General features: G+C 41.2%; 1 protein-coding gene and 1 non-coding gene across 2 annotated transcripts; both read left to right on the forward strand.

Annotated features, from left to right (window-relative positions):
* The first annotated feature begins 12,057 nt into the window (after positions 1–12,057).
* RPL37 (ribosomal protein L37) lies at positions 12,058–14,741 on the forward strand. Its single transcript, XM_031594552.2, has 4 exons — positions 12,058–12,169; positions 12,873–13,008; positions 13,262–13,346; positions 14,502–14,741. Exons 1-4 carry the CDS (start codon positions 12,167–12,169, stop codon positions 14,569–14,571), a joined length of 294 nt encoding a protein of 97 aa, XP_031450412.1. The 5' UTR covers positions 12,058–12,166; the 3' UTR covers positions 14,572–14,741.
* LOC116229824 (small nucleolar RNA SNORD72) lies at positions 14,345–14,424 on the forward strand. Its single transcript, XR_004167115.1, has one exon. It is a non-coding gene; the product is annotated as a small nucleolar RNA SNORD72 (small nucleolar RNA).
* Positions 14,742–18,405: the final 3,664 nt, after the last annotated feature.

Consider the following 18,405-nt stretch of genomic DNA (forward strand, 5'->3'; position numbering starts at 1 on the left):
ATTTTTTCTTGTATCTTCTACACTGTCTAACTGTGAGTTTAATTCTAGTTTATTAAATTTGTAAGTAGCTTGATATGAGTACTTGAGACAGCAGCATCTAGCACTGGTGATCCAGAAAGTCTGTTTCAGTCTGATATCTTGGTGCTTTTCAAAATGCTATCTCTTTCTGATAGCTCTTTGTATAGCAAGTAGAATGTTAAACATTAGCCGTTACCAGCCTTATCCAAACTTTCATATTTCTAGTTCTTTCTAAGCCAGTAGGGCTTGTGCATTATTGTTATTTTTTTTTTTAAGGATTATTATTGTAAGTAGTTGGAAAGCCAAAATGTTTCAAGAAGCATACTTTGAATCTTTCATCAAAATCCATTGGTCTCTCCCTAAAAATGTACAAGAATCTTGAAATTAAAACCTAAAAAAAATATTTTGTCAAGAAGAAGGACTCCTTGACAGAAGGATAGAAAAGAAAAAAAGGCAGAACTTCAAAGAAGTAGATCTTAGGATGTCTTTTTCAATCACAGCATTATTAGGACCATTTGAAATTTGTTAAAATTTTGTCAGTTTATTCAAGAAGTCAAGTAAATAACCCTAATACTCTGTGAAACTTCCTGGAATGAGTTTTTGTGTCTGGAACCAAAGTCAGATAAGTAAAGCAAGCTTTTGCAAACTTTCAGTGAGACACTGGGAATATAGAGCATTATTCTCTCAGCACCAAGATGATGTCTGGTTGTCTTCTTCCCTCCCTAATTCTAGGCTGGGAACACATAGAACAACCATCAGTTGCAGTAAAGAAAATGCATAGCAGAAATATCAAAGGGCTAATGTGGTCACAGAGATTCACCTGAGCTCCAGTGTGCTCAGTAGCACTTGTTACCTCTGCTACAGCAAGCATAAAAATGGGAACGGTGTTCTTTTACAAGTTATTCTGTTTCCTATCTGTATCCACAGCTGTGCTCAAAGGAGCAGCACTGAAGAAAGTAAACTGTGATTTTTTGTGTGTGTGTGTGTGTGTCAGGAGGATATATATTTTCATTGTCACCAGTATTAATGACATACTTTGCTACTATCCACATATAAAGCTCTGACAATTTCTGCCTATTATGTCATATGGTTACTGTTATGTATCATTTTTATAACAAATTGGTTTTAATTTGTCTCTGTATGAAATATAATCTGGCATTTTTTTTTAATTTGATATGGGAGACCATATAAACAAATATTTTTTTCATTCCTGAAGATGGTAGGTGCTCTTAATTAGCCTGTAAACAGATCCTGCTGGGTGCCTACTTGGTTCAAGAATCATCATGAGACTGACTAAACATACAAATGTTTATGAGCGCAGAGAACCTGTAGAGCAATTAAAAGCTAAGAAAAAGCATTCAGCAAACAGAAATGTCCAGATGTCTTAGAGCTAGAAAAAAAAAAAAAAAAAAAAAAAAAAAAAAAGCCTCCAGAAAAGATATATCGATCTTTCTTAGGGGAAAGTGTAAAATGTAGGGCTTTTGATAACATTTGTTTACAAAAACCTCAGTGGTCAATGAAGCCTTGTGTTTCTTCCTTTGTGTGCACTCATGGCAAGAAAGGAACACACACCACCGTCCTTTATTGGTAATGCTGTACTGTAACTTCAGAGGCAGAAATAAACACTGCTTAGGGCTATATTGCCTAGGGTTATACTTCCTCATGCAAAATGCATCAGTCTTGAGAAAAGAACCTTTGGAAAGGTTTCTGATCATTTTTTACTTAAGTCAGTAACTTGTAATATGGTCACAAGACAGTTGAAAAATTCATTTGCCAATACCATTACTTCAGAATTTACCTTTTTTTTTTTTTTTTCTGATATTAGAATACCGTAAAAGGCTGTAGACTAGGAGTCTAAGAAGTAGTCTAGGACTAGTCACAGTTTTGTGATCTTTTTTTTACAGTGCAATATTCCCACAGGCATTTCTGACTTCAGACACTTCTTAGGTTACATCTCCACCCAATATAAGTTCAAGCACAACTGAAAAAATTTCCAATTTAAAGTAATTTATTAACAAGTACTAACACAACAAACCATGTCTAAATTTGTAAGGCATATTTTCCATTATAAAGTTATTTTCCAAATTAAAAGACTTTAAGATCATTATGTCCAATCAATAACCTAGCACTGCCAAACCTAGCACTAAACCACGTCCCTTAGCACCACATCTACACATCTTTTAAATACCTCCAGGGATGATAACTCAACTATTTCCTTGAGCAGTCTGTTGCAATGCTCCACAACCCTGTTTGTCCTAACATCCAACTTAAACCACTCCTGGTACAACCTGAGGCCATTTCCTCTTGACCTATTGCTCATTGTTTGAGAGAAGAGACCAAGCTGTAAAAAGCGATAAGGTCTCTCCCAAGTCTCCTTTCCTCTCAGCTAAACAATCACAGTTCCCTAAGACACCGCCCATAATTCTTGTGCTCCAGTCCCTTCAGCAGCTTTGCACCAGTCCTTTCTTGTGCACCAGTCCTTTCAGCCCTTCTCTGAACACACTTCAGCACTTCAATATCTTTCTTGTAAAGAGAGGCCCCAGACTGAACACAGCAGTCAAGATGCAGCCTCACCACGTTGAGTGCAGGGAACAACCACTTCCCTAGTCCTGCTTACCACTCTATTCCAGATACAAGCCAGGGTACTGTTGGTTTTCTTGGCCATCTAAGCACACTGCTGGCTCATGTATCTTCTGCATAAGCGCTCGTATATCTTCTGAGTTTGCCTTGCTAAATCGAAAATCACCCTGTCAGAGGCTGAAAGGTGCTAAAGTGCAGATCCAACCAAAATAATAGGAGATACTTAGCTGGACTGTATGGAAAGTTCCATCTGATTTGGGTGCCCAGAACAGCATTTCCCTATACCCAGAGGTGCAAAATGGAGACCTGGAGCCACAACTGCATCCCATCCCCTCAGAAGTCTGCTTTGAAAAGGCAGGCTGTGTTGCATGTGCTAGTCTACACTGTTCCTTATGGCCTCATGACTGTAAGATCTATGTTGTGATCAGCTAGGGAAAAGTTCAAAAATCTTTTTTATTGTCCTCTTTGCACACACTAATAAACCTAGGCAATGCTTTGTTCTCCATTTTTTATTCAAGAGAAATGGCATTAGATGGAAATTGTACATGGATATTAAGGGAATTTCCTGATGGCACCAGTATGCCTCAGTTCCAGTAAACAGAAAGAGGAAAATGCCTGATGCAGAAATAAGCTATTCCAGAATAAACAGAAGATAACATTTCTAACTGCAGGCCTGAGCTGATGTTTCCTGGCAAAGCATTTGTACTTAGGAAAGGCTCTCAGCCAGTTATCATTATTAAATGCAACAGTGATTTTGAAGGAGAAAGGCTAACTTACTTCACCTGGGGAAACAGGCTTTATTTTTAATAAACTTAAAACATACAACTCTTTATTTCATTTCAGTGCAAAGACTTTTTTAATACATTTTGTTTCTTGAGTACCAGTAACAAAGGCAAGCTACAAAGTTCCATACAGGACAAAGGATCAAGGTGAGCAGTCCCTTGTGGTAATCCCAGAGACAGATAAATGTAAATTCTTTAGGATTCCTGAGGTGAGATGTGATATAAATTAAATAAATTTGGCTTGTTTTTACTGGTTAATGGATTAAACGTGAGTCTTTTCAGCCCTTCTTCTCCGATGTTTTCTTCTGATATTCACCTCACTGTAAACATGCATACACTGAATATTGGATCTAAAGTAAATGTATGAATAGCAAATATTTGTTAAAAGCAAATATGCATTTGTGAAAGAAAATTAAATACTTAACATGCTTCATGTACATTTTTATAAAAAGCGAAATCACTTGCTTGATGCTGAGTACCACATGGAGGGAATGTGATTGCAGAGATGTGTAATTATACATAAAATGTGTGAAAAATGAGAGGGTAAGGTAGTCAACTGTTTGACTCTAACCTTAAGTGCAGGGCTTCTTTTCACAAGCTTCTGACAAAGTCTTTAACCTTTCTTGCAGGAAAAGTGTTCTATTTCCAACCAATTTAAATTACATTTTGTTTCTGAAGAGTCAATATTCCCATGTAACCTATATACTAGGAACCTGAGAAGTATAAAACAATTGTCATTGTAAATTACATCTTAATGCTCAACTGTGGGTTTCTGAGTGAGCACACTGCACCTTAGATCTAGTCTGTATCCAGCTATGAAACAGATGAGCTTTTGATATAATTTTTGTATTTAAAAAGGAAAAAAGAAAGAAAACATTGCTAGTACTGCTTAGTGTGTACCATCCTTGTGCATGTGTCTACACTGAGATACATACACGTGACTGAGTGACATTTGCTTTTCTTTTGTTCAATAATGAATCTTTTCAGTTTAATGTCCTTTAAAAAAACTCTGCAAATGAAAGCCAGAGACCTGCATTATGCTGGTAAATGACAGATGTTTAAAAAGCATGCATGTCAGTGCAAGGCAAGTTTGTAAGATAGAGGCTACAGGTTTTTATTTGACTAACAGGAATAGTGGGAAAAAGCAGTCAACATCTGAACACTGAAGTTTTTTCTTCCAAGCATAAAACTGATAAAAAGCATTTGTCCGAAAACATGGCACTCAGAGAAGTTGGAGGTACAGTCATGCCTTTGCTCTTAGAGATCTCTTATAAAATGGCAGCATTAAAGAAATATAGCTGGAAGGGATGCCAGAAGTTCCTCTAGTGTATCTGCCACACCACTACAAACACTTGCCTAGCCTTTTCTCAAAAACTACAGAGCCATCTGAGGAAAAATTAAATCCAGTGCTTTCCAACCTGTGGTGGTACAAAAGTTTTCCCAGTAACTAAAACATCTCCTGCTACAGTGTCAGGGGAAAACAATCAAAAGCTGAACCTTTCAATCTAGAATGTGATGCAAGTTACAAATCTGGACTATGGGGGCTCAGAGGCAACTTTTAGCAGATCTCCAGTAAAATTGTGTACTATGCTTGTGTGTGTATGTATGTCCAGCAAGATTTTAAGTTATTATCCAGAAAAAGACTGTTTGTCTTGTGTAGTGTTATTTTTATAATAATAATAATATTTAACAGCTATTAACTTGTAAAGGAGCTTGTAGCTTTCTGTGCATGTCTTCTGACACTCAGCCCATATCCTGGTCTCTTTGTCCAGTGCTAAAGATTAGTAATTAAAAAAAACTATAATATTGCTTTTCTAATGCAACTTGCTTATATAAGCACTGCACATGAGCACTATGGAAGGGATGCCACATGTCACATGTCACATGTCACTAGCACAATGTACTTCATGCCATGATGGCTGATGGAGTGGCTGTGTACATTTTTAATTCAGTATTGAGAAAAACACTTGGGGAGCCACTGGAATGTGAGTTCTAATAATTTATTTTTATTAACAAATTCTGGTATTTATTTCAGCATGCTACACTAGATGTCATTTTCTGCTATTGTTTTTGTGTGTGTGTGTGTGTGTGTGGTGAAGAAGAGTGTGGATACATGGAAATAGTACATAATAGTGATAAACAGACTCATCCAGAAAGCAACAATATAAAATGTTTTTAATACATTTTGTGTAAGCTTTGTCATGCAAAGCCTTCTGATAATTTTGATAATTTATATTCACTATATTTTAACAAGTAATTTTGTAAGTTAGTGGCAGCTATTTAATTTTCTTCCATCCTTTTTCATTTTAAATAGAAAGAAAACCATTTGCAATAATCATTAGTTTCTTAGCAGGATGCAACTGCCTTTTTCATAAGCATTGCTATTTGCTCATATTTTCTGCTACTATCATAGAGATTTAAGAACTGTATAAATAACATTGCTTTTAATTTATTAACTAATTCACTGTTCAGTGTGTGGAAGTTTTAGTTGAACTATACTACCATCTTGTGGTGACCAATGTTTCTTGTTCAAACAAAGTAATATTTTCAAATTCAGATATCTGGATATCATACAAATGAAGGTATATTTTCAAACCAGACACCCTTCCCGAGACAGCTTCATAACAGATATTTAGGGCAGCTTCTTCCACACTAATTTCAGCAAGGAATCCAAGATGATATGCAGAAAGAAAGGCATATAAACTGACCCTTATTGAAATGCTGTCCTTGAATTACTCAGTTCTCCTTCAGCCTCCCTGAAACACTGTAAGCATGGTTAAAGTCTTCATTGCCCAACAGTTCAGCAGCGGGTTCAGGTGAACCTTATGAGGTTCAACAAATCCAAGTGCAAGGTTCTTGCACCTGGGTTGAGTCAATCCTCATTACCAATACAAGCTGGGGGCTGAAAGGACTGAGTGCAGATCTGCAAAAAAAAAAAAAAAAAAAAAAAGACATGGGAGTACTGGTGGATGGAAAGTTGGACAGGAGCCAGTGATGTGCTCTTGCAGCCCAGAAAGCCAACTGTAACCTGGGCTGCATCAAAAGTAGCATGGCCAGCAGGGTTAAGGAGGTGATCCTGCCCCTCTACTCTGCACTGGTAAGACCTCACCTGGAGTAGTGCATCCAGATGTGGAGTCCTCAGTACAGGAGAGATATAAATTTGTTGGAGCGCATCCAGAGGAGGGCCACAAAAATGATTAATTGAATGGAACACCTCTCCTACAAGGACAGGCTGAGAAAGCTGGGGCTGTTCAGCCAGGAGAAGGTTGCAAGGTGACCTTTCAGTATCAAAAGGGGAGCTACAGGAAAGAAGGGGACAGATTCTTATCAGGGTCTGTGGTGACAGAACAAAGGAAAAGGATTTCAAGCTCAAAGAGGGTAGATTTAGGTTAGATAGAAAGAAGAAGTCTTTTACAGTGAAGGTGGTGAGGCACTGGAACAAGTTGTCCAGAGATATGGTTGATGCTCCATCCCTGAAGACTTTCAAGGTGAGACTGGATCAGGCCCTGGGAAACCTGATCTAGCTATGGATATCCCTGTTCACTGCAGGGGAGTTGGACTAGATGACCTTTAAAAGTCCCTTCCAACTATGATTCTATGATATGTCATGCATCAACCTTTGCTTTTTCAATCCCCTGTAGTCCTGCCATTTGTGCATAGGACACATATACACGCTACACATACACAACTAAGTGATGCCATATGATGACTTTTAACAGAAGCTGTTGGTCTTGCATTTGCCACACAGAAGTTCTTTCAGCAAATTTCAGGATTTGCAGAACTGCAAAACCAGCAAAATTGCTCTGCTTTGGAGAAAACTTTTGGCTTGCCTGGGCCACATGTTTGAACAGGAATTGTCTTGGGCCACATCTATGAGGCTGTTTCAAAAGTAATGCCTCGTTTTTATTTCCATGGAAACTACAAAAGATACAATGAACACAAGAACACTGAGCAGATTCTCAGTTGCAAAATGCTATTTTTGCCTACACGGTCACCACCATTTGTTCTGTATTTTTGCCAGTGATGAACAAGAGCCGGCATGCAACACTTGTAAAAATCTGGACCAGAGGACATGACCTACTGTTGTTGTCCTGCTGAAACACACCACTCACCACCTCACATCCACTGGCTTACATTACACTGCTTAGTCTCAACAAACATTCATCAAGTGTTGATGAATGTCAGTGGGTGGTATCTTTTTCTCATGGAGGAATTTGATAACGCACCTTTTCTTCACGTGCACTTCCATGTCATCAAATGCCATTTTGTCAGACTGCCCTCTGCTGTCATCTGTCACAACAACAAAATATAATGGAATACTGGTGGGAAGGTTCAACCTTTACTGCCAAACCAGCAAGATCTGCCTCTGATGTTGTGGGCCGATGTAATAAAATAGGAGGCATAACTTTCAGAGCAGCCCACATTAAATACATTAAAACCCCCAGATGGGTTCATAGCACACCGCTGTTTGGGTGGAGCTGAGGGGCTGGGCCAGGCTGCCCTGTGGGAAGAGCTGCTGCCATGATGGTGTGGGGCAGGGGGTGGCTGCAGTGCGAGCTGTGCTGGGCTGCATGCGGCCTGCAGGTCACGGGTTGGACATGCCTGTGCTAGGTAGTAGCATTACATCAAACCTGTGCAAAGCAAATGTCACCAAAATGGGTGCTGCTCCTCCACTTTCCCAGAAAAGTGATAGGGCAAAAGAAATCAGAAAGACCTAAGGATAGGAATATAGAATCACAGAATGGCTAGGAGTGGAAAGGATCTCAAGGATCATAAACTTCAAAACCCGCACCACAGGCAGAGTCATCAACCACTAAATCAGGCTGCCCAGGGCCTCATCCACCCTGGCCTTGAACACATTCAGTGATCAGGCATCCACAACTTCTCTTGGTAACCTGTTCCAGTGCCTCATAACCCTCTGAATAAAGAATTTCCTCCTAATATAAAATCTAAATATCCCTTCTTATAGTTTTAAACAAGTCCCTCTTGCTCTATCAACCATCTACCCATGTCAAAAGTCAGTCTTCAGGGCCCCTTCTGTTTATAACCTGCCTATTGGAATTGGAAGTATTGGAAGTATTGGAAGTATTGGAAGTATTGGAAGTATTGGAAGGTTGCAGTGAAGTCTTCCTGGAACCTTCTCTCTTCCAGACTGAACAAGCCCAGCTACTCAACCTGTCTTCATAGGAGAGGTGCATCAGCCCTTATATCATCCTCATGGCCCTTCTCTGGACTCACTTGAACAGCTCCACATCTTTCTTGTGCTGGGCACCCCAGACCTGGACACAATAATCCAGATGGGGCCTCATGACAGCTGAGTAGGGGGGCTGATCACCTTCCTCTCCCTGCTGGCCACCCCTCTTTCAATGCAGCCCAGCGTACTGTTGGCCTTCTGGGCCACAAGCACACACTGCTGACTCATGTTAATTTTTCCAAATAACTGGATCCTAAAGTCTTTCTTTGCAGTGCTGCTCTCAAGGAGTTCTTCTCCCAGTCTGTACACTTATCTGGGATTGACCCAACCCAAGTGCAACACTTTGCACTTAGACTTGTTGAACCACATTAGGCTCATATGGGCCAACCTTTCAAGTTTGTCACTCCTTTTAGGTGGCATCCTTTCCTTCTCTTGTATCAACTGCACTATGCAGACTGGTGCCATTTGCAAAATTTGCTGAGAGAGTACTCAAACCCATCACCTATATCACTGATAAAAGTGTTTAAGAGTACCAGGCCCCTGGGGGACACCACTTGTCATCACATCCACCTGGACAAAGAGCTGCTGACCACAACCCTCTGGCTGTGACATTCCAACAAATTCTTTATCCATCGAACCAGCATTGGGACACGTGCTGCAATGACAGACTGCCATTTCCTGCATCAAAAAGACAGCTCTGAAATCCAGATCTTCTGTGTCTCTTGAAACACTTGCTGTCCCGCTGGATAAGAGTGAATTGGCCAGTGCTAAATTTAGGCTGGTACCACTTGGCAGCTATTATTACATGAGCCCATGGGTTTAAGCAGGCCTCAGCTCACTAGCCGCAGTACACACAATCCTCAACTGCAAATCAGGTGGAGCTTGAGAGCTGCTGGGTGGTGTTGGGTTAGCCACAGACTTGTTCACTCCCCACCATGTACGTTTCCATTGTTCCTGAACACTGACTGCGTGGTGATAGCAGAAGTCCTTCTCTCCTAGCAGGTTTGAAAACATTTAAATGAACTTGATTATTTTTATCCTACAGTGGACGAGAATAATTATTTGGTAGCAAACCCTTGCAGGCCACCAACCCAGCACACTTCTCTGGGAGGCTGTTGTCATGGCATCTATCCAGCCTCTTCTCAGCATCCTCATTTTCTGAGATTAAGAGAAAAGAGGAAAGGAGGCACCAGTTGAAAGACACACAGCAAGGTTGCTGTGTCTGTAGGATGTATTCATACTGTTTGAGCTAGTTGGTATTTTTTCTCTGTATGGTATTTCATCCATGGGAAACTGTTTTCTCTCCTCTCCTCTCCTCTCCTCTCCTCTCCTCTCCTCTCCTCTCCTCTCCTCTCCTCTCCTCTCCTCTCCTCTCCTCTCCTCTCCTCTCCTCTCCTCTCCTCTCCTCTCCTCTCCTCTCCTCTCCTCTCCTCTCCTCTCCTCTCCTCTCCTCTCCTCTCCTCTCCTCTCCTCTCCTCTCCTCTCCTCTCCTCTCCTTTCTTCTTCATCATAGAATCACTAAGGTTGTAAGCTTGGAAAAGACCCACAGGATCATACAGTCCAACTATTCACCCATCACCAATGGTTCTCACTAAACCATGTCCCTCAACACAACATCCAAATGTTCCTTGAACACCTCCAGGGTCAGTGATTCTACCACCTCCCTGGGCAGCCCATTCCAGTGCCTGACCACTCTTTCAGACAAGCAATACAATCTTTCCTAACGTCCAGCCTGAATCTCCCCTGGCGCAGCTTGAAGCCATTCCCTCTAGTCCTATCACCAGTTACACGAGAGAAGAGGCCGACCTCCAGCTCACTACAACCTCCCTGCAGGTAGTTATAGAGAGCAGTAAGTTCTCCCCTGAGCCTCCTCTTCTCCAGGCTGAACAATTCCAGCTCCTTCAGCCACTCCTCATAAGGCCTGTGCTGCAGACCCCTCACCAGCTTTGTTGCCCTTCTTTGGACCTGCTCCAGGGCCTCAGTGTCTTGCAGTGAGGGGCCCAAAAACTGGACACTGCTGAGTGCAGAGGGACAATCACTTCCCTGTTCCTGCTGGCAACACTGTTTCTGGTGCAAGCCAGGATGCCATTGGCCTTCTTGGCCACTTGGGCACACTGCTGGCTCATGTTCAGCCAAGTATCAATCAATACCCCAGATCCATTTCCTCTACACAGTCTTCCAGCCACTCTGCACCAAGCCTGCAGCACTGCCTGGGGTTGTTGTGGCCAAAGTGCAGGACCTGGCATTTGGCCTTGTTGAACCTCATCCCATTGGCTTCAGCTCAGCTCTCCAGCCTGTCCAGATCCCTCTATAGGGCCTCGCTAACTCCAGGCAGATCGACACTTCCAGCCAACTTGGTGTCTTCTGCTAACTTACTGATGGTGCACTCAGTGCCCTCATCCAGGTCATCAATAAAGATATTGAAAAGGACAGGCCCCAGCACTGACCCCTGGGGAACTCCACTCGTATCTGGTCGCCAGCTGGATTTAACTCCACTCACCACGACGCTCTGGGCCCAGCCCTCCAGCCAATTCCTTACCCAGCCAAGAGTGTACCTGTCTTCTCCTCCTTTCCCTCCTCCCTTCTTTCTCTTTCCTTCTCTTTTCTCAAAGAAAACAGATTCTTTAAAAATATTTCCGTTCTGTTAGGGCAAAGGTCATCTTACCTATGTTTAGCCATCTAGTACCTTGCCTAAGGGGGCTGTCTAGGCTCCTGTTAGGAGAAGGGCTCTTCCCAGTAGCAATTTGTGTATCCCACCTTGGACCCCTCATGTAAGGTGAGACAACTTCCCTTTGGAAATGTTTCTCTCTCGCCTTTAACTACAGGCAGAACGTGGACAGACTAGATGCCAAGACTATCAGGTAAAATTGATGATGCAAGGTGAATGTAGACTTTGCCTTCAGTTTTATTCTGGGGGTAGAAACTGCTGAAGTGAAAGAGCTGAGTGAGTGACCTAGGCCATTTTCTAAGGTGCAATTTTCTACAGACTGTAAGCGTGCTGGAGGTCTACAGTAGGCTAGCACGTGAAAATTTATGTGGTGCATCTGTGCTAGAATCTATTTTGCCCCAGTGGTTGCTTTGGACAATGAACAGGTTGCTAGGGGATGTGGTGGACAGCGGTGGGGACTGTTGTTTATGGCTGTTCTCTTGATGTGTACTGCAGTCCACAACGTCCCGGGTGCAAACTGTGAGAACAGCTCTCTGCGAGCTTGTCATTAGATCCTACAGCCTGGCATGAGCTGCAGCTGACCGTGCAGCACACAGAACAGCTCACTCTGCGAATAACACAGCTTTACCGAGACAACATTTTCTTTACCAGCAATGTAGGATTACAGATAACTACCCCTTGGTTTCTACTCCCCGGCAGCCACGGCACAGCGCTGCGCTGCGCGGCGCGGCGGGGCGGGGCAGCACAACAGAACCACCAATGCGAGGCGGCCGCACCGCATCCAGCACAGGGAACCAACCCGCGCCCGCAGAAGGCACTTCCGCTCCGCCACGCCGAGCCCCGCCGCGCACCCGGAAGCAGTTGTAGGGGTTATAGCGGAAGCGGGGCGGGGCTCGGCCTCTTTGGTGCTGGCGGCCGGCGAAGATGGTGAGTGTTGTGCTGCGGGCGCGGGCATCGGCCGACATCCGCCACAGCGATGGGCCCTGGAGGCCGGCGGGCCTCGTGTGGTGCTCGGGATGGCCCCGTGCACTGCTGCAGCCGCGCCTGGTGGCGGGATGGCTCTGCGAGGGGGCGGCTACGGGGCCGCGGCCTAGGAGCCTGGTGGCGGGCGCGGCGGTGGGCCCGGGCCCGGTCTCTTTGCGGACGGCGAACGCGGGGCGTCTCGTCCCAAGCGGGAGTTACAGGGCTGCGCCGTCTGCAACGGGCTTCTCAGTAATGTGGATCCGAGCGGGCCGGGGCTGGCGGCACGCGGCTAGCTTAGCAAGAGGGGAATCGGCTATGATGTGGGGTGAGCGTATGGCTGACGTTGCTGAAGGAATTACCTTCATTCGGGAAAAAAATTTCTAACATAAATGAGTTTGAGGGCAGCTTTGATGGTAACTGCTGGGTAGTTTCCTTCAGCGGCAGATGGGGGATAGAGCTGGATGGCACAGAGACGTGTAAAGAGCTGATCTCTAAAAATGAAGGAGGCCTACAGGTAAAACTGGGTTCGTGATGGCACAGCGTGCCATCGTCGTGCTTATGGGTTTTAAAGAACCGTGCTTGGTTTTTTTTTGATGAGCTTATTTCTTGTGGTATGTACCTTGCAAAATGGTGATGGTATTTACAAGTGTCTTGAAATCTTTTTCAGACAAAGGGTACATCATCCTTTGGTAAGCGACGGAATAAGACACATACCTTGTGTCGTCGATGTGGGTCCAAGGCATACCACCTGCAGAAGTCTACCTGTGGGAAATGTGGATACCCTGCCAAGCGTAAGAGAAAGTGTAAGTAAGGAAGTTCTGACTGACTTGAGTTTAAATGCATGTGTTTCTTTGTTTTCAGGATGTCAGATTATTTTCAGACTAAGGAAAAATACTCTCACGTTTGAAGCCTTTTTGAAACTAACTTAGCAGTTTGTAGTGTTACTGTGTAAAAGTTGATCTTGTTTAAAACTTTTTTTCTACTTCTGTTAGTGAATAGTTGTGCTGTTGAAATGTTCTGTGCAGATCAACATTGACAGTAATTTATATATTCCAGACAACTGGAGCGCAAAGGCTAAAAGACGCAACACCACTGGTACTGGTCGCATGAGGCACCTGAAAAAGGTGTACCGTCGCTTCAGGTATGATGTGTCATTGTTAATTAGTGTAACATGGTATCCTGTATGTTTTCACTTTGTTATAAAATCAGTTACCCAGAGTAGATATGTTTGTTCAGAAGACTTAATGTGGTGTGATCTTTTAAAATATGCTGTGACATAAAGGATGCACAGCATGTTGCTTTGAGGTTGAAAAGCTTGCTGTTAGTAACAAACAGGTTGCATAAGAAACTCTGATGTTTCTTTTAAATATAAGCGCTACAGAACACAGGGTATGATAGTAAAATGGCTGCACTTGAAAGAGAATAGTGCTTTGTTTGCCATTGGCTGTATTTCTAAGTCAGTTGAGTTGCTGGTTGAACTCTAGCATGGATTTTTATAGCAGAATTCATAAAGTGTGTTCCAATCCCCCTACTTATGCACATACACACACACAAAAAAAAATCACTTATTTTTCTGTTACTTAGAGCTCAATTAGCAGTAGGTAGCTGTCTATCAGATTTTGTGTTACAGGTTCCTAGAAGTCAGTGTGAAGCTTTGAGCTGTTCTTGCAGGGTACTGCAGGGATGGGTATTATACTGTGAAGTAACCTAATTTAACTTCTAGAGCTAGGTGTAGTTAAGGGATCCTTTGTATGGGTGTTTTTAATTATCAGTCTTTCCCAGCTGCAGCCAGAAAATACTTCGTTGTGCAACTGCAAGCCCGATTCCCCTAAGAGTGGCTGAAATATCAATGTTGCATAGAACAGCAAGCTTAAAACTGACTCTTCTGTCACTACTGTTCTAGTTTTTTAAAAGCATAGAGAAGTTCTGTAAGAAAACTTTTGCAAGAAATTCTCTTGCTTTTTCAGTGCGAACAAACACTGAAATATTTTGCTGAGTTACGTAAACTATAGGGTGCCTTCAGTAGATGTACTGTATCTGAGTTTTACTGAGTTGGGTTGGTTACTAAAGCCTTTCTATTTGAAGATGTCAAATTCTCTTTCTCAGAAGAGAGAGAAAACAATACTGCTTATTCCAAACAGCTTGTCAATGATGTTTCTTACTAAAATGTCTGAACATATGAACTTCATAGTGATTTCAGTGCATTACTGAGATAAGCTGAAAAAAAAACTGATGAACTATAATGTAGTATATAAAACACCCTTTCAACACGTGGTAACTGTATTATTACTTGCAGGAATGGATTCCGTGAGGGAACCACACCGAAGCCGAAGAGAGCAGCTGTTGCAGCATCCAGCTCATCATAAAGACTCATCTATTTGCTAAAATAAATGGTCTTATTCATAAAATGTCACCTTCTATACATGTACTTCAGTGAAAAAGGGGATAACTGAAAATATGTATACTTATACAGTTTTCAGTGATACAAAAAGATACATTAAAAGTAATTCTTTGCTTGACTCCTCATTAAAAATAATTCTTTGCTTGACTCCTCATTTGATAGCATCTTAGGTTGAAAAGGGTCATCATCTCTATGCTGCATTTAAAAAGAGGCTTTTAAGGGTTATTTGAGAAATCCTACTTGCAAGAGAAATTGAATGCTCGCTGTGGGCTTGTTCCTAAGTTTTTCTGGGTAATTCACAGACACAGTAAGTGATAACACAGAGAATTTGTCTCAAATCCAGTAAAGTGGCTAATGGCTTTAAGTGCTGTTCTGAGATGCAGTAGTTTAAGATGGATGCCCAGAGTTAGCCATATTATTTATTATTTTATGACTCTGAAAGGCCGATTAAAGTGTTACTTACTCAGTGGGTCACTGCTTCTTGGGGTAGGGCGGGGAAATTACTCCAAGGGCTGTACTGCCAGGAAGAAAAGAAAACTATCCAAACTTTCTTGGAAAATTAATGTGGAAAGGTGAGGGAAAAATAGATAAGCTGGGTGTGAACAAGTAAATCAAATGGTAGGTACTAAGATACAGATGAGAGTAGGCCACATGTAAGTATGTCTGAATTACAGACTGATACTTGATGAGCTTAGATGTTATATTGTGTTACTGGGTCATTGCTGGTTTTAAAACTCTCAAAATAATAGAGGATAGTGATCCTAGAATGGAGGATTTTCACATGCCTTGAAGAGAAAATTAGGGTAAAGTGGGAAGGAACCTGATACTTGCTTTAAGCTTCTGAAACTGCTTGTAATTCTTCTGGTTTCATCATTAATTTCTGTTCTGGAGCAGTGACATTTGTTGCATTTTTAATTGTTCTTAAAATTATTGATGAGAGGCAGGAAATAAGTTCATTTGGGTTATGGTAAACATATTCAAAAAAGCTCATGTAGCTCAGCAGTACGTCTGTCACAGTTGGCCTAGAAGTAAGCTTTGAATGTAGACTCTTAGGCATTCACTTCTTATTGTTTCTCCTAAGTGCTGAAAACTTAAAATGCCTTGGTGGTTTCTTTTGTATACAAATAATCTTGTCAAGTTGGTAAAATAATCCTAACTCGGTTAGTTACTAGAATTGAGCCTTTGTACTGTGCTCTCTAGCATGTTCTGTGTTTACAGAACTACTAACTTAGATCCATGATTTTTTCTTTTCTCCGACTGATAGATCAAGCACAGGTAATGCAAGAGACTATTAGACCATGTAGCCTAAATTACATGAGAAATTATTAAGTTTCATATTGATTGAAGCAAAAATCCTGTTTCCAGACAACAGCATATCAGTTTATTTAAATTAAAAGTTTCTCAAAGTCAGCGTTCCAATGTCTAGCTCTAGAAGTAACAGAACACCAGAATTTAAAGAGAGGGGTCCTTGCCAGCATGACATGAGGCTCAGAGTTCTCAGAATCCATCTTGTAAAGAGGAATTCTGCATGGTGCAATGGAGCAGTATTTCATCTGTGTTGATTCCTCTGATAAAAGGATAAGACCTGACAATCTGACACGGCTATTGAATGCATAGTGAACCATAGTTAACAGACAACTAATTAGGGAATTACTTTAAACCCAGAGTTTTAGTTTTACAGTACAGTATGTTGCAGTTGATAAAAGCTAATAACCTAAAGCTAGTTTTGCCTTTTAATGTTGTTATGCGTCCTGCAAAAACGCATAAATACTAGCACCTATGTTAGTTAATTTTCATGTGTGCACTGGCAAACTCAAGAGGGTGTTCTGACTTATGTCAGTGTGAGGTTGTTGCCTCCACAGCAGGAACAGCTGTAGATGTTTCTACAATTAGTATGCTACCATGTAGTGCTAATTTAATTTTATGTAGAAGCTGAATTCCAATTCTCTGTTGCTGTATTAAGTGTGGAGACTGGTCTAGCTACTTCTAAAACAGTGACACAAGGAAACAAAATCCACTAGATTTAGTAGCCTACTGGAAAAGGTGGCCCTAACATATAGGATCTGTGAGGAAAAAGTTGGAGAGAAGTTAATCGCTTTTTAAAAATTTGCATGAAAAGTGTTTGTGCTTTGACTCATGACAGTGACTTTAAGACCTAGCAGAAACTTTACCACAGGCAGCCTCACTACTATTCTAGATTCTTAAGCTTCCCTTTTGTATTAAAACTTGATTCAGAATCTTGCAGATGCAGTAATTTTCCTACTATATTACAGATCACCACAAGCTGTACACTGGATACTATACAGAATTCAAGCATCTAGATGCTTGGTTACATAATGTAGGTCACGTTGTTTTGTAACTACAAAAATTTTATGGGAAGATGAAGGAAAAAAATGAAGGAGCAAAACTCAAACGTGGGTTCTTACTTGAAATGTACTTTCCCAACAGATAATAGCTGAAGAACCAGACAGACTAAATTGCTAGCAGGCTCCACTTGTATTTTGTTTTTACTAACAATGAGCTGTTTGTAATAACATGGGAAAAAGAAAAGAGCACAGCCTTCTTATTTTTAGGAACTAGGGCTTGTAATGCTCTGAATTTTCTTCAAAATTTGAAATGTAATCAATCACTGGGATTCGGTAAATAACTAAGGAACACATAGAGAAATTATTTTTAGCTATTTTATCAAGTATCTGCATTTTATCATACACTTCTCTCACATCCAAGAAATACTGGTAGACTATTTCACATTTTTTGCTCCAGTATTTGCAGCTGTCACCTGTTTCACGTGCAACTAAGTAGCATTAAATTCTTGCAGTCAAATACTTGTTTTCATCTACATGTTTGTTTTTGTATTTCTTAAGCTTTTATCAACTATTCATGATTTTCTCATGGTTTCTTTCCTGGGAGTTTCTCAGATGAGAGTCTACTAACCGCCTTCTATGAAAATGTTTTCTAAATACAGTGTCTATCCCTGATGCTTACTCTTCTGCTGTTGGAAATGGGAGGTAATGGTAGTGGATAAAATGTCATACAGTAAAAAGTTGGTAAGTTTATATAAATCAACATCAAATACCTTGTAATTTTAGTACTTTCAAGCTGAGGCCTCATTAAATTATGGAACTGATATTCAAGTAAATTAGCACCATGCTTGTGCTTGCTAATAGCTCTGAACTTCTGCTTTCCCTTAACAACTGGGGATGTCATTTACACTTAAGCAGAACAGCAGGAAATCACATGTACGCAGATGGAAACAAAGCCTAATGCTTGTTCTTTTCCTCCCCGGATGCAGTGTGTCTGAAGATTTGTTAGGAACTGATGGGTCCTGCTGCAGAGGACAGGAGGTTTTGCTACTAGAGCTCAAAACTAGAAAAAGAGAAATTACGTTTTCTTCCTATTCTTTTCCAGTTACAAGGACACACGCACGCGCGAGCACACACACACACACAAGACAACAATAAAATTCAAGTGCTGAACATGAACTGTAATAAAAAGTAGAATTTCTTCTTTAGACAGTGTCCCAAAAGAGCTTAGATAACATACCAGAATTCAGAAGTTGGCATCTTCACACATTAACAGAGGATTACAGAGGAATGCTACTCCCTTGTCCTGCATCGTATGTTTTACATAAGTTTGCTCATATTAAAGATTTTACTTGTCATGTAGTGTTGGCTAAAAGCATCTTGTTATCTTTGCCTAAATACAATTCTTGTGAAAATGCTTGGAATTTAAATTCTAAATTACTCAAAAATCATTAGTTTTATTTTCCTTGTTTTGAGTATTTTACCATGTAAAATGT

Source organism: Phasianus colchicus, chromosome Z (assembly GCF_987193195.1).
Source record: "Phasianus colchicus chromosome Z, bPhaCol1.hap1.1, whole genome shotgun sequence".
In the NCBI taxonomy this organism is placed as follows: Eukaryota; Metazoa; Chordata; class Aves; order Galliformes; family Phasianidae; genus Phasianus; species Phasianus colchicus.